This window comes from Octopus sinensis, linkage group LG19, assembly GCF_006345805.1.
Source record: "Octopus sinensis linkage group LG19, ASM634580v1, whole genome shotgun sequence".
Taxonomy (NCBI): domain Eukaryota; kingdom Metazoa; phylum Mollusca; class Cephalopoda; order Octopoda; family Octopodidae; genus Octopus; species Octopus sinensis.
Window position 1 is genome coordinate 24,229,760 of NC_043015.1, and position 18,412 is coordinate 24,248,171.

Genomic DNA, 18,412 nt, shown 5'->3' on the forward strand with positions numbered 1-18,412 from the left:
AGAGGACAAACAACGACATACAAACGGATAAAGTCGATTATATCGACCCCAGTGGGTAACTGGTACTTATTTAATCGACCCCGAAAGAGTGAAAGGCAAAGTCGATCTCGGCGGAATTGGAACTCAGAACGTAGCGGCAGACGAAATTCCGCTAAGCATTTCGCCGGCGTGCTAAGGACGATGTCAGCTCGCCGCCTTCGGCAGACAAAGTACCTGTTTCTTTACTACTCACAAGGGACTAAACACAGAGAGGACAAACAACGACATACAAACGGATAAAGTCGATTATATCGACCCCAGTGGGTAACTGGTACTTATTTAATCGACCCCGAAAGGATGAAAGTGAAAGTCGACCTCGGCGGAATTTGAACTCAGAACGTAGCGACAGACGAAATACTGCTAAGCATTTCTCCCGGCGTGCTAACGATCCTGTCAGCTCGCCGCCGCTGCCTAATAATGATAACAACAACAATGTTTGCTAAGAGCTGTCCCGTGATTAAACAACAGAAACAAGAAAATCATTAATGACGTATTTGGTTCCTGTGTTTATGTTTTTCGTTATATTTCTGTGTCATGAAACGAAAAATATACGCGGGTATTTTTACCTCATGTGTACAATACATTACGGGAAACACGCGCTCAGTAGATCAGACCCTGCGCCATACACTCTTAAAAAGTGTAGCTCACACACACACTGGCGTACAATCGCAGAAAATCACAATCTCACATAAATATCGGTTTCAAACTTTGGCACAAGGCCAGTAATTTCGGAGGGCGGGTTGAAGTTGATTACATCAGAACCGGTACTCAAATGCTACTTATTTTAGCGACAACGAAATGGGGGTCGATCTCGGTGGAATATGAACTCAGAACTTAAAAACGAACGAAATACTGCTAAGCATTTTAGCTGACGTGCTAACGACTCTGCCAGCTCGCTGCCTTCAGTTACACGTAAATCTTAGCAATAAGAAAATTTGGGGGAGATCTGAAAAGCAGAAAGTGTTCATAGAAGAGCCACCCACACAGGCCCTATACAAGTGTTTCGACCTTTGATTCTTTATAGATTTGGAGAGTTATTGAAAAGGAGACTAACGAAAATCCTCAAAATACCATAGCTTCACTTAAGACATCCAATGGCCAGGCGATATCCGAAAGGAATAAGGTTCATTTAGTGCAGGGATAGAAATGATTTCAGAAGTAGTCATTGAAGTGGAAAGCGGATTCAGAGCATAAACTTCTGAGGAAGCATATCAACAGGTCCTACTCAAATATTTCTTAAAATCGATTGATTTTTGCGAGATTAGTGATTTTCGAGTAAATAACCAAATATTTCCTCAAACACATCTCACACTATGTGAGTGTGAATGTGTGTATGTATAAAAGAGTAATAACTGCAGATGTAACACTCACCTATTTCAGCACCAACTGTGACTAACGCTAATTGCTTTGCCTCTCTCTGACTGACACTGCTCCTGCTGGAACTGCTAGCGGAATAGGTACGGCTTGAAGAGGTGGACGATGAAGAAGAGGAACTGCGCCACAGTACTCCTGTTGGGCTTGGAATAGGTAAGTTGGCCTGTTAATCGTAATGGAGGAAGTGATAATGAGATTAGTAGAGCTAAATAAGAAATTGGTTAATCAACGTGTACAGCTTCTCAACATATAACTATTTTCAATCATCTTACTCCTCTCTATTTCATTCACTTTCTTTCTCGCTCGCGCGCTTTTACGGCATAATATGTCATCATCATCATTAACAAAACAATCCCACAAGCATTATCACAACCACTCCTAACAAAAACCTTCCCTTCTCCCCTCCTCTCCCTAACAATATTTCTAAACTGCTTCCACAACCAGTAACAATAACGACAGCAACAGCACTGTAGTTGAGAAACAGCTATTTTCTAACCCAGATTCTATGCTCTTTCATTAGAATTTAAACATTACCTGGGTAATGCATTGGCTACATGCCGTATACAGAGCAATTCCATACCCATTTTATTTAATTCTAGCCAGCCAGCCAGCCATCCATCCATCCATCCATCCATCCATCCATCCATCCATCCATCATCCATCCATCCCTCTATCTATCTATCTATCTATCTATCTATCTATCTATCTATCTATCTATCTATCTATCTATCAGTCTGTCTGTACCTGTCTATCTGATTATAGCTCTCACATTATGACATTATCACAGAGAAACATATTGTAACAGTAAACTGAAAGAGAACCTGGTTTCTAACGATGATTCAATGCTCCTTTGTTACAATGCAAGATAACAGAAATAAATTCACAGGTTAAACTCCTTAAAAGTCTTGCATATTTTAACTGTTCCACAAACAGATTATATTTGCACTGTGCAAATTAGCTGCACGATTTGATTTTTTCTGGAGACCCTAGGCATTTATTTACAAATCCAAGTGCAGCAAGTATTATTGGTATAATGTAAATGAATAATTTGTATATAGAAGGTTTCGAAGCAAAGGTTCATAGTTATCATCTTTGTGTTTGATTTTCAAAGGTACATTCACATCAGCGAGGCATGTGACATCTATGACCCTACATACCTTTTTGTATCTATCCAAATCAACAATATTAGATATGTGTGTGTACGTCTGTGTGAGTAACACGTGTGAATATATACGTATGTGATATATATATATGTGTGTGTGTGTGTGTGTATACATATATATATATATATATATAATATATATATAACAATGGAATCCCACCTTATTAATAAATAAAGACGACTTCTAAACACATCCCCCTAACACGAACCCACAACAAACACACTTACACCTGCACACATCCTACACACACTTTTACCCAGATATTAACACCATGACATACGCAAATATATGGTTCCACACATACACATAATTTGATACGGGAGCAAAACATCCAACACTATTTTTTGGAAATGACTGTAAATATTGACTTCACACAAACACGTTGCTTCCCGATACAGGCACAAGGCCAGCAGAACTATAAATATTGAAAATTGTACCCACACACGCACACATATATATACACGCGCGCGCCCCAACATACATATAAACACACACACACACACGCGCGCGCACACATATATACTTATAGCTCTTCCTGTCCTAAACGAACTTACTTATCCAGCTCAAATTCAGTCAAGTGGAAAATACACTCCTTAACTACGCGCTAAAAAGCTATTTAAAATATCCACATTACGTCTACTGACCAGCCTGAACAATAAGAATTTTCAACAACGCTATTTTCGAAAACTCCATACACCACCCACACCAACATTTATTCTAAACATTCACGTGACCTCTATATTATGACCACATCTACGTGACCTCTTTATTATGACCAATAAGAAATTTTAGGCGCGACACTAGCCAAATTTTAACATCTCTGGAGCCTATTTTCTTACCCCAACACCAACTTCCATTCAAACATTCACGTGATCCCTTTATAATGATCAATCAAAAGACATGGTGCCGAGCCCATTAAGAAATGCAATTTCAAAAACGAAAGCTCCTGTCCGTTAGAAGGGAAATGTCTAGTGAAAGGAGTAGTTTATAGAGCCAAGGTGCAAGTCGAAGGCTCATCGGAATACAAGACATACACAGGGGCTTCAGAAAATTCATTTAAAACAAGATTTTATTCTCATAAAAATTCATTTAAATACCCAGAGAATAGGAAGAGGACCAGCCTAGCAAAATATGTCTGGGAACTAAAAGAAAAGGAAGCCCCACCTTTCAACGTGACATGGAGCATTCTGGACAGGGCGGCACCATACAGGCATGGAGCATACAAAAATAATTTCAAGTGCAAACTTTGTCTATTAGAGAAAATGTACATCTTATTCAAAGACAATAATTCTTTGAATCAAAGAAGTGAGCTAATGAACTTATGTAGGCACGCGGCTAAATTTAAAATGTCGAATATAAATATACCATATGGATAGAGTATATATTTTGTATTTTTGATTTTTGAAATTTTGATTTTGACTCTTGAACGATGAGCGCTACGATGGATTTTGTTTCCAAGGTCTTATGTTTCTACATATACATTAGGAAAAACCTTCGACTTTGTTTTCATGTTATTGTATTGTATAGGATTACCTTGATTATTTATATTACCTTGATTATTTATAAATGATCCAAAATAGGGTGTTATATTTTATTTTACATGTCTTTCGTATATATTTTTATTAATGCACCCATTTTTTTAAAAAAAAGCAATGTTGTCAAAATTAGAATGTTGATATAAGTATGTGTATAGCCAAGGATATGTATTTGTAAGCATGCGTATCTGTGTATGTGTAAGTGAGAGTATATTTGTGCTTAGGTACACATATACACGACTGTATGTATATGTATCCATTCGAACTTGTGTTTGTATACTTGTCTCCATATATGCCAATAATGCCGTTACACAGCTTGTATACATAATTTTTTCTTATTTCGTTTTTTTCCCCACCCCTCCTTCGTTCTTTTTCTCTCTCTTCCTTTCTTTCGTCCCCCCCTTACTCAGTATATGAGAATCGCTACATAGATGATTTTTAACTTGCGTGCGAGATGGTTTGCGTGAATATATGTACACACGCATTTATGTGTATATTTAGATTTATATTCATACGTCTGTACACGTATGGCGTTTGCGCGCATCCTTTTGTGTATGTTGATATATATATGTACATTTTAATATAAATATGTATTGCAGTGTAATATTTATAACAGGTTTAATTTCTATGAATTAATTTACGTCAATATGTATTTTATTCAATGTAAGGTTTTTTCCTCGGATTTTGTAATTTTTATAAGTTTTTTATATATATTTACATATATTTTTGACCTTTTGTTTATCGCTCGAAGATTGACCGTTTTTTCTAAAGGGTCAATCAAACAAGTCCATTTCTTTTTAAAGGTGTAGCGTTTGTAAGAGTCTAGATTGAATTGATATATCGGTTCCATTCTAGCAAAAACTGTCTGATGAACGGCAACGAGAAACTCAGAGTAACAGATTTTGTTGAATTTTCTGCTGCTTAAAATAAAGCATATTACTCTACCACTGGTATTTGAGTACTCTTTTTTCCACCTTGTTTCACATTTATGTGTTTACTCCGGTATATATACATATATACATATATATACATATATATATACATATATACATATATATATATATACATATTTACATATATATATATATATATATACATATATACATATATATACATATATATATATATACATACACACATATATATATATATATAATATATATATATATATATATATATATATATATATTATATATTAATTTATAAAAGAGGATAAGGATAAAAATCACGTTAATGATTTTTATTAAGTAGTCAGCATACTATAAAAATTTATTGGCAATTAATGCATTAAATTAGTAATACTGTAAATATGTATATAATTATATCAAGGGAGCTACGGCAAAAATGACCTGTCCCCAGCATGCTTGAAGTGCCGATACCTTAAAGAAATATCAAAAACTCCAGCTAAATATATACACGGCTGAGAGCGGACTAATGAGAGAAAATTTAAAAGACCTCACTTTAATTGTAAATTAGTGCCAATTTCTGGATTAAAGCAAAAATTAAGCTTTCTTAGGACGGTATGCACGTTTATTTGGGGTCACATTCACCCCCAGCCCCGTGTATTGTGCTGACAAAGGAAGAAAGTTTTTTTGCTTTAATCTAGAAATTGGAATCAATTCACAATTAACGTGAGGTCTTTCTAATTTTCTTATATATATATATATGTGTGTGTGTGTGGATGGGAGGATCAAGGAATGTATAGATATATATCATCGACGCTGTGTCCGGCTGACAATTACTATACCGTCTACAATAATTCAGATAAAGCTTTCAGTAGAAGGCAATTAGGCATTATGCATCGAAGTGAGATCGAAATGGGAACGAAGAAGTGGGAGGAAGAACGGGATTATTTGTCTACTGTTAATTTCCTTTCCGATCTTCAAGTGTATGATTCCTGCAAGTATGATAGCTATCTCAGTTATTTGGGTTTACTTCAGAAATTGTGCTTCATACATTTTAGCACGGTTGTTCTTCTATATGCAAAGTTAGTTCCTTCTGAGGTCAGAACAGGAGCCAAGGACAGCCATCGATTTAATAATACTGGTTTCAATTTCTGACACAATACCAGCAATTTCAGGGAAGGTGGATAAGTTGATTATATCGTCCTCAGCGTTCAGCCGGTTATAGAACCCGAAACGACGAAAGGCAAAATTGACTTCAGAATTTGCACACACAACGTAAAGACAGACGACATACTGCTAACCATTTCGCCCAGGGTGCTATGCTAACGATTCTGCTAGCTAGACAACTTTTTCGATTGTATGTATGTATGTATGTATATATATATATATATATATATATATATATATATATATATATATATATGTATATGTATATATATATATGTGTGTGTGTGTTCGAGTGAGTGTACACAAGAAAGAAGGGCACACAAGACATTTATTAGGAACTACATCTATGAATCAAAACAGTTTGATCCAGATTTCAAGCGTGATGCTAGTCTTTAGGCATTTTTTATTTCAAAATGGCTGAAAACTAGCATCACGCTTCTAACTCGGACTACCAAGGAATCTGAATCAAACTGTATTGATACACACACACACACATATAATTAACGAGCTTCCTTACAGTTTTCATAGATATTCTTCATTCGCAATATACACCACTCAATTCGACTCTGAGATAAAACACTTTTCCAAGTGGATACAGAGTAAGATTGAACCAAGATACTTATAGCTGTGAAGTGAATGTGCACACGACCATGACCTAACAATTTATCGCCGATGAAGTTTCTATGTTTTGCTTTTGCTTTTTCTATTTTGCTTCTTTTTTTTACGTTTCATCTCATCTGATAATGTCCTGTAAGAATTCAACCTACTTCTCACTTCACCAACTTTGATTTCCTTTGAGGCAAGTTTAATAGCATTGTGTAACATTGAATGCAGCCAATACAATATTTTGCAACATAAAAAGATCTTCAGATAATAAGAGACACCATTTACTTATTCAATTATATTTTATTTATAATTGATTGTGAGAGGTTTAAAGTTAAATGGCTGTCGGTGATAATTTAGTGAGATTATTTTTCGCCACCATATGAAATCAAACACAGCAAATATATGCACATAATATCTCCAAGAATGGATGCATTGTTCTTTTGAATATTTTTATATTTAAATTCTTGGAGGAAGAAAAAGAGAAAATGGAGGATGAACGAATGAGAAACATTGAGAGTTGAGAGAGAGGGAGAGAGAAAGAAAGAGATTGATATGTGGTTGAGATTTTAATTAACTGGCACGTGTATATTGTACTATCTGCTTCTTTTCAATGTTATAGCCGTCTTTAATAAGATCTTCAGGGACTATGACAAAATAACAAACGTATTAAATCTGAATCGGTAATTAGATGGCTGTCAGTTAAACAAAGATGCTATTGGAATGTAATATGCGTTGTCTCGTTGGAGTGTTTGTGTCAAACTCAAGAAATAAGCTAAGATCAATTTAGCTGCACGTCTGCAATAGGAATGATAGTCAGAAAGAATTATACACACGCACACATACATTTTCGACAAAAATAGGTATATGTGACAGAAAGTTTCGGAAAATAAACAACACTAATCAACCTCAATGGAGTTTTAAAGCACGAGGTTTCGATCCCATGACACGTGAAATAAAGTACGGATATATAATTGCATTGCTGAATTATTCTTTTAGATCAGTATTTCTCAACGGGGATTTCAGGGGAGAGTTTCAGGGAGTCGCTGGCGATGTATCGTGATAATCAAAAATCCGGCCTGCTAAAATTTGGTTAAAGTGATTCAAACTGCAGACTCAACGCAAAATGGTCACATTTAATTCAAAGCGTTACAAATGTTATGAAAACAATTGGTATGTGTTCACAAAGTCCAAACGATTAATACGAAAAAACCCTCCAGGCTACATCCTGAAAATTCATTTCTTTGCCGAATTTCCACAATGTTTACGGCGATTCGTTTTTATATCTTGATTTTTTATTTTTCATGCAATTTACGCATGCTTGCACGTGTGGTGAACACAGTTCACGTCAAACAGCTGACTAAGTAAAGTTCACTATTCAATGCATGGGATAAGGCCTAAACAAACATATTATCGATTTTTGCACTTGCGAGATGAATTTCGAAACAGAAATAACAAAGTTCAATTTTCATTCGCCTAAACTTTAAGTGACCCATTTTTTGTGGTTGTACGATTTGTTGGCTAGGAGGAGATGTGCCGGTAAGTTAAACACACAGACACGCAAGTTGAGTTTTATATATATATATATACCTCAGATTCACACAGACACACAGACACACACACATACAGTTGGTGTGATGTAAGCTGTAAATGTTATAAATATACACTTTCGATGTGAAGTTATCTGTGTTGAAAGATTATACAATCGTAACGATATGGTCTGTTTGGAAATGCAGTCCATATATATATATATATATATATATATATATATATATATGGAATAATTACTATGAAACATTGTGTAGAATATATTGCATAAAAGATCGTGGGTAAGGCCAAAACAATGCAAAGTAAATGCAAGGTAAACCACAAGAAAACAAATATGTGAAATTGGGGTCATAACTTCGAAATATTGAATACAAGGTAAGTCTACATTAATTCATATATTTGCTTTTTCGGGATTTACCTTGCATTTACTTCGCATTGTTTTAGCCTTACCAACGATCTTTTATACAATATATATGTGTGTGTGTGTGTGTGTGTGTGTGTGTGTGTGTTTACGCATACATGTGCATATATATATATATCTGTGTGTGTGTGTGTATTTCAAAAAAGTCGGATGGTATATCAACTTTCGCATATCGTTCGATATAATAAATAAACCGAGAGACAAAACTCGAGTTCCTAGTCAACTTGTCAACTGAAATATATTTAAGTTTAATCTTAGCGTTGTGTCACCTAATCTTAGCGTTGTGTCACCTCATCACCAATCACTGATCGTTCTGCTTTTTTTCTACTTGCTTTAAAATATTCAGATTCACACACATACATACACACACACACGCATATATATATACAGTTGGTGTGATGCAAGTTATAAATGTTATAAATATACACTTGCGATGTGAAGTTATCTGTGTTGAAAGATTGTACAATCGTAACGATAGGGTCTGTTTGGTAATGCAGTCCAAAAACTGCGATTCATTGATGATTTATGCTGTTTATAAACATTTTTATTTACAACTTCCGACTGGCGTCATTATTAGCTCCGTAGATGAATGGATTAAATAATTCACTTTATGGTAAATGCTTCTCAGTCACATGTGTGTGCTACCAAGTGTTTCAAAACTAATAACTAAATGTAGAGTAAATGATACAGAAGCTGGGAAAAAACTTTTGAGTAATACTAGTGAGAAGTTAAACTAAAGTGATGTTAATAAATAACAAACAAGAGATTTCATGATCTCACATAGGAGAAGTACTGAATCTTTGATATTTCGGAAATGTTTCCCCTTTTCAAGTACATGTAAGTTATCAAAGAGTTTTGAAGTAGTTTAAATACATGAGGAACTTTAAAGTCGCTTCGACATAGTTATAGATTCATTGAAGTTGCAGGTACTTTAAACGTCTGTGCAACGGGAGAGTGGCCGCGTGTGGATGATCTGTTCCACAATATTTAAATAAACGGACGTGCCATTACGTTTTCACGTCCGGGTCCATTCTAGATTGTAGTAGGCCTAAAAATACCTATTAAATAAGCTATATCATTACTGTTTCCTTTTAAAGTTGTAGAAATGCGGTCCACTGGCTGAAACGTTAGAACTTCAGGGGGAAAGTACGTTACAACGTTTTATTCGGCGTTTTACCTCCTAGGATGAAATCCTATCAAGAGCAACTTTGGGTTTCAACCCTTCACAATAGATACATAAAATGTCTCAAATTAGCTATGCGTTTGTATATATATATATATATATATATATATATATATATATATATATATACACACACTTTTTACTTGCTTCAGTTAGAGGGCTACATCCATCGTGAGGCACTATCTGGAAGAATTCAGTTGAACCAACTGTCCATAGCACTTATTTTAATGTCCGGTAGCTTTTCTATCGTCCACTTTTACCGAATCACTACGTTACAGTGACATACACAAAGCAACACTAATTTGTACGTGCTGGGTGGGGACAGATACAGACACACACACACATATATGCAAGTGTATGTTTTTATGTATGTGTATATATAATATCGACAAACCACAAACTTCAAAATTGTCGACCCCCGGCTTCAATTTGAAATATATTTCTAAAAAGGTAGATTGCGTTTTAAAGTAAAAGTTGGCTGCTATTTCTAGCAAGAGTTACTTTTTTAGCATCCACATTATGTTTTCCTTTGTTTCAAGAGAGGCTGTTGTAGAAATATATTCGACCGAAACAAAAGAAGCTAAACGTTAAACCGAAAATAAATAACTAAATAAATAAATAAAGATTATAATAATAAACTAAAATGTAAAATTCACAAGGCTTCAACAACAATTCAAAATGCATCAGTTTCACATCAGGAACGATTAATTCATACGAACGATTAGATTAAAAGTAGAAAGTATTAAAATCTACTTCAAGTTTATCATCATTTCCATAGCCACCACCACCACCAACAACAACAACAACAACTCCGTTGTGAGGCGACCTCAACTCCACCCGATCGCCACTACCTCTAGCTACGCTTAATACTCATCAAATTTATTTCAAGCTGTTCATCCATCCGTGAAAAAAAATGACATTGTAAAAGTTACCAAAACTTTATAAAAAAAATAGTAAAACGTATGGAGAGAAAACGAGGAGAGAATGCTACTCTTTCTCTCTCTCTCTTTCTCACTCTACCTTACTTTTCTTTCCTTTAACATATATATGCGTGTGTGTATACAGACATGTATACATACATATATGTGTATATATATATATATATATATATATACACACACATATATATACATATACACATATATACTCATATACAAATGTATACATATACATCCACATGTATATATGTGTATAAATATATGCCTACATACATACACACACGCACATATATATATATCTATATAGAAGCACATATATACACACACTTACAAATACATATATACACACACTTACAAACACATATACACACACACAAATACAAAGACACGTACGCACCTACACACATACACACACACAGACATACACATGAAGATAAAGAGGAGAGTGGAAAGATAATTTCAGCTACATTTGCCGCAACATCTATACTTGAGGAAACATCAGATTGAAAAACTCCCTACAGACGTATGTTTTGCGTATGAAGGTAAAAATTATGTGAAAGCTTCATTGGATTTACAGATGTTGTTATTTGATAATACTTTCTGATGAGCTATGCAATGATGTGATTAATACAGTTCAAACAGTTTCAAATTGAAAGCAAATCAACTTGAGAGACGTGTGATACCACATACATATAACAATGTCACTTCTAACTATGCTACCTACTTTGCAAGTATTTCATTGTTCTCTACTCTCTGTTTTCTCTAGCGTTCTCTTACACAATGTGTGTGTGCGCATGTGTGTGTGTTTGAAAATCCCTTCATAATGAAGGTGTAGAAGAATAACTGTGAAGTGTGGATACATTACTAGATTACCAAATCAAAGACTTTGCGTTCAAATATAACTGCATGATCCCTGAAATTTGAAAGCTTTCGATATCTTCTTCGACAATTATCTCCCTCATCAAGAAAAGAAAATAATTATCACAACTTTTAAGTTATTTATTAATATTAGAGGTTTGCTTTTGGTTAATCCTTTTGGATTTCTTTCAATTATTGTGCAAGGAGTTTGGGGCTTTTCGTCAGAACTAAAATAAATTCAGACAAGTCACGTCGAGCAGTTTTCGTAGTATGTAGAGAAAGTTGGGTTATCACCCGTGTCTACCATATTTGTCCCACCGCTTCTTTTTAATGAGGCAGGGAATTCTGTTTCCTTCTGTCTCGTGGCAAAAGAAGTTATAGGAAGGACGAGGTTTAAGAGGCCGAGCACAGATCTTTTCCATTTAGATCAAATGGTTATCGACTTTTACAAATGAAACTTGTAAAATAAGGCAAAGCAAACTAAAATGTGGGTGAGAGTCGCGAAAATAGCCAGACTGGTTGAGGCCGCTTTACGTATACGTCAAGAAATCGTGGAGCGACAGTTGGGAAGAGCACCTGTGGTGTGGGTCGGTGGGGCTCTTCCTGTATCAGAATAACGTCATCATCATTCATTATTTTCTACCATGTATATCTTTACATGGTTTAATCTTTGGGCTCTGATAGCGCTGGAAGGGTTATTACTAAAAACAGACAGCAATTGCCAAACGAAGGATTACTACAAGCACACACATATAAATCAGGCTACAGCACAGTTTCTGTTATCAAATTCAACTCACAAATCATTGGTCAGCCGAAGATTATAGAAAAAGACACTTTCCCAAAGTGTCACGCAGTGGAACCGAAATTGTATGGTTGCAAAGCGAGCTTCCCACCCATGTTCTCTCCTTATTCGGATTCCTGTATGAACCAACACACATTATGATCTGCCTTTCTAACAGCCTCTCAGCTGCAGTGCAAGTGTCGGGTTGCCACTCTACGTTTTGAGTTCAATTTCCACTGAGATCGAATTCGTCTTTCATTCTTTTGGAGGTGGATACAATAAGCGACATAAGTAATGTAGTCGACGAAATCGGTAAACAACCATATTGCCCAAACTTCTGGCCTTGAATCTATAGTGGAAAGGATTGGAGTAGATGTAATTGACTTACCCCCTCCCATGAAATTATTAACCTGGCGCCCAAATTTGAAAACATCATCATCATTATGATCATTATTATTATTATTATTATTATTATTATTATTATTATTATTATTATTAGGGTGGTGAGCTGGAAAAATCGTTAGCACGTCGGGCAAAGTCATTCTGTCCGTCCTTATGCTCTGAGTTCAAATACCACCAGGGTCGACTTTGCCTTAGGGCAAAATTTGAAACTATTATTATTATTATTATATGAGGTGTCTCTTGAAAGTCCAACAGTCACAATAAGGAGCTTCAATATTATGTCTCCATTTTACATTGGTGTCTTCTTTCGAATCCAAACCCAATCCGGCGTCCATTGAGACATTTCCCCTGACTCGTTTTAGTCCCGCGTCTTTTGACAATTGTTTTTTGTTGCTTTGGTCTTTGTATATGGCAATTGATTATGTTCCTTCTAGGGAGACATTTAGAAGAACTGTGGATATCACGACACCATTTTTGTATTTCAGTATCCACGATACATGTCGATATCTCTATGCAAGACATCATCATCGTTTGGCGTCCGTTTTCCATGGTAGCATGGGTTGGACGGTTCGACCGGGGTCTGGGAAGCCAGGAGGCTGCACCAGGCTCCAGTCTGATCTAGCAGTGTTTCTACAGCTGGATGCCTTTCCTAACGCCAACCACTCCGTGAGTGTACAGGGTGCTTTTTACGTGCCACCGGCACAGGAGCCAGAAGAGGATGGCAACGCCCATGATCACTTGGTGCTTTTTACGTGCCACCGGCACGGAAGTCAGTCAAGACGGAGCTGGCATCGGCCACGTTTGGATGGTGTTTTTACGAGCCACCGGCACGAGTATTACAACTACAATTTCCATTTTATTTCTATGTTGATGTTGATGTACTTGATTCGATAGGTCTCTTGAAGTACAGCAAGTTGCCCTACAATCTAAGGTAAGCACAGCAGGCCGACTTGCAAGCCATGAACCCTTTTTATTTGTCGGGTATTCGCAGTCCCAACACATCTGATGTCTCGGTCTTTCGTCATTGCCTCTGTGAGGCCCAACGTTCGAAGGTCATGCTTGACCACCTCATCTCACGTCTTCCTAGGTCTACCTCTACCCCGGATTCCTTCAACTGTTTGGGAGTGGAACTTCTTCACACATCTCTCCTCATCCATCCGTAGTACATGACCATACCAGCGCAAACGTCTCTCCTGCACTCCACATCCAATGCTTCATAGGTCCAACATGTCTCTCAGAGTGTTTACACTCTGTTGTGCGTGCACACTGACATTGCACATCCAGCGGATCATGCTAGCTTCATTTCTTTCGAGTTACAGCCCATGTTTCGCTGCCGTGAAGCATGGCAGTTTGCACACATGCGTCGTACAATCTACCTTTCACTCTGAGCGAGAGACGCTTTGTCGCTAATAGGAGAAGAAGCTTTCTAAACTTTGCTCAGGCTATTCTTATTCTAGTGGTAACACTCTCTGAGCATCCATCCCCACTACTAACTTGGTTACCTAGGTAGCGGAAGCTATCAACTACTTCTAGTTTCTCCCCCTGTAGTGTGATGGAATATGATTTTTGAGTATCCATGGTGTCTATTGCCTCTGTGCATTTGCCGCACACGAAAGCTATCTTAATTTTCCTTTGATGTTGCTGCACCTCTTATGTGTCCATAGCTTACACTGGGTACATCTTATGGAGTTTCTACCTACATCTTGTCTTCATATCGAGCAGAGTCACTCACCTGAGGAGGTGTGTGATGAGTTCGTCTTCTTACTTACTAGAACTTTGATCTTTGCTACATTGACTCTAAGTCCTTTTGATTCTAAACCTAGCTTCCACACTCGAAATTTCTTTTGTAGTTCCGGTAGTGATTCCGATATGAGGGCCAGGTCATCAGCATAGAGGAGCTCCCAGAGGCAACCCGTCATGAATTCGTCAGCTATTGCATGGCATATTCTTGATGGGGACAAACATATTATTAACTTTAACAAATCTGAGGCAACCAATAACTGCACGTCTCACTACAAGTGGTGCCATGACGTTTCTCTCTCACACACATTCTGCAGCTGACTATCATGAGGTTAAAGCGGTATTTCTGAGTGGTTGACTTCTCGTATACCTCTGCGAAGGTATTAGTTTCGGTAGAATATCATTCCATGTGTGCAGCATGTTTGTCAGACTGGTATCTAAATAGAAAGGGAACACGATTCGGAGAAGAATTCTTTTGCAGAATTCCTGCCAGGGATTACAAGGCCTAAAAGCGTACCAAAATAACTGATGGTGCTTTTCACCGCTGGTTACACATTAACAACCGAGGAACGGGTACAATCGATGTGGCGGTTTTCCTATCAGTTTCTGTAAACCCACATTCAATTCACACGAATCTATTGTAAAACATGCTTGCTTAAGTTGGCGCTCAATAGCTGTCGAATCTGAGAATACGGAATTACGAAGTGAACATTCAACTCCACGACAAAAATGGATCTCAACACAAACACACAAAATGTTAAACGAAACAAACAATTACGCGATTATAAAACATGAAATATGAATAGGAAACATTCTGCTGTTGCTGAGAATACTTGTGACGAATAATGTCAATTGAAATGCGTTAATGTTAATTTAAAGGAATTGCCGAAAATAAATCGAGTAAAAAATTTGAATTAAAAAAAAGCAGAAGCGGTCGATGTCAGCAAAATCCAGTTCAATGAATGTTCCTAGTATTCACAACCATCTCTAATTCTCCGACCAAGGATCATTCCATTTTCTCAAAACATGTCACTTATGGAGTAGATCGTTGTTTCTCTGCTATGGTCGTAGTAACAGTTTGTACCTGTGTGACAGATAATTCTTTTATCGATAGATTTATTTCTATTCTGGTGTCCGGAAATGGACGGCTGCAATCATACTGCACAGCCCCCAGAAGCTGAAGTTCGTTGGTTCATACTGACGTCTAACAACTTGTTCAATCTATTTTTATTTTATCGAATATATGTATGCATGCGCGCAGTGTCATTCTATTCATTTTTCCCTCCCTTACATATTGTACAAGCACACGCACACACACATATATATATATACACAGGCTATATGTGCATGTGTGCGTGTGTGCGAATGCGTAGATGTATGTTATGTTATATTATGTGTGTGTGTGTATGTGTGTGTGTGTGTGTGTGGTGTGTGTGTGTGTGTGTGTGTGTGTGTGTTGTGTGTGTGTGTGTGTATGAAATCGTAATTACTTATAAACTTACCTGTTTCAGGTACAGCTCAAGACTCTCAGATATTGATTCATCATAATGTTGTGCAATCTTTATTATCTCTGAAAGATTATTTTGAACAACTTCTTTGAGTTCACGAAGTTCGAAATCCAGCTGAATAAAATAGATAAAAAATAATAATATATAAATGAAATGCAGAAATGTTAATGAGAAGAGATGAAAAAGTTAATATAGTATCTTATTTCGTTTTTCTATTTGTTCTGCATGATTACTGATATGAATTCCTGTGTTGAAATGAATCTTGTATCTTGGAAGGGTCATAACGCCAATAATTATAAACACATGCATTGGTTCAATATCATTTCTTTATTATTAATCAACTGGTTATTTATCTAACCAACAAACTAATCGATCACCTATTTAATGCACTAGTTAAACAAACAAAGTGATTATTTGTCAAAGTGATTATTTGTCATCGTTATTCATGATATCATCAATGAAATGCCCTCACACTTCCGCACGTTAGAGTGAGCGCATGTTATTGTTGGGGTTACGAATAGAGACGAAAGGACATTAAAAACAAACAACCGATTCATTGTTGAACCAACACATTAAGTTAGTTTAGTTAGTTGGTTAGAGATAGAACCGGCGCCCGTGTCTGATATTATTGATCCTCCCATTATACAACAAGACTAACAGGGTATCGGTATCTTTAAAATACAGCCTATAACTTTTTGATACCATACCAGCTGAAATCATCTCAAATTGTCATACAAACTTACGACTTGAAAGTGATCTAAATTAAAATCTTGCATCAAAATTCCATGCGTGGTCATGTTCAAAAAACCAGCTTAGTAAAGACAATATAGTCCATTTCATCAGAAATATAGTGCAGATAATGTTTAAATCATGATAATTGCCCCAAGACTTAATAATGTAGATGACAAACGTTTTAAATGTGGCTTCAATTTCGTTACTAATGTTTTGAATCTTTTGTTCCGCACTGTTTACATTCTGAGTGCAACTCCTGCCTTTCAGTCCTCCTTGAATAAAATAGTCAAGTGTCAAATATGGAAGGTAATTTAATCTACAGAACTTATAGTCCTTAAAAGTTGCAGGGTTTGCACCTAAATGGAGAATGGCAATTCTTCTGCAAGCGACAAGACGCATATGTCCAGCAATTGCACTTCTATAGATATATTCAACTTCGCAATAAATAATATATTCCGTTTTCACTGAACAAACTAGTTTTCTTTATGGTATGCAGCATAATTTGAACATTCATGGGTTCAGAGAAAGCCTGACCTTTCTTTCTTGGTTCGACTACAATCCGTGCAACATTTATATTCCTCACCATGCCTGCCATCTCTTATGTCCCTGCCATAAGGCTTCACTTCCACCCACACCAGCTTAATTTAATTCGTCCTTAGTCAAAAAGACACCTGTTGTTATGTCCTGTCATTTGCATTTGTATACCATTTCTCCGTTTCTTTTCCGTCCTTGTTTTCGTATACATTCGCTGCTTTCTTCCAAAGAATCTAGTACTCATAGCTTAGTTTTACCTTAGGAGTGGCCAGATTGGAGCAATCTCGAGTATAACCAGCCGAAAATGCAAAGATAATCTGGAACCCGACTGAGGAAAGAAAACTTCGAATGAGCTGCCCGTGTTTTTTCTTGCCCCATTCTTTGTATTCTTTATATATATATATACACGTATATGTGTGTATATATATATACTCATATGTACAATATATATACACACATATATATATATATATATTATATATATATATATATATATATACATGTATATATGCATATTGTGCGCGTGCGCGTGCATGCGTGTGTGTGTTAGGATTAATTGGACACCGACAGAAAATTCGTTAGCGATTCACTCAACAGACATCTGAATACCTTCCAGGCTTTTTCAGTTCGATATGACACGGAAACATCTTGGGAAAATTCTTAACAGTGGAAACAAAAATGATCACAAGAAATTGTAATATCTAATGCACCGTTTTCTCTTCTTTTCCTCCTTGTACATAAAACGTTGCTAGAGTATGAGATGAAGTCGACGTCTGCTGACAGCAACCATAGAAAGTATTTCTTTAATCTTTCTTGAAAATTGCATTTGGGGATTAGCTTTAACATTTTCAAACTCTTTCATGAATCAAAATATATTATTTCAATTCCTTCATGATATAATCTTTCAAATAAACACGATTGTTCTAGGAGGGTGGTTGACCAGTTACATAGGGCGAGAAACAGACTAGATAGGAAGTCGGT

General features: G+C 36.4%; 1 protein-coding gene across 1 annotated transcript in view; it reads right to left on the bottom strand.

Moving 5' to 3' along the window:
* Window positions 1-18,412, bottom strand: part of LOC115222188 (coiled-coil domain-containing protein 39-like) — a 1,476,917-nt gene that overhangs the window by 148,993 nt on the left and 1,309,512 nt on the right. The window contains exons 21-22 of the mRNA XM_029792337.2: window positions 16,160-16,279; window positions 1,411-1,576 (exon numbers count right to left, since the gene is read on the bottom strand). Of these exons, the coding sequence (XP_029648197.1) occupies window positions 1,411-1,576; window positions 16,160-16,279 (286 nt within the window). The remainder of the gene's footprint in view (window positions 1-1,410; window positions 1,577-16,159; window positions 16,280-18,412) is intronic.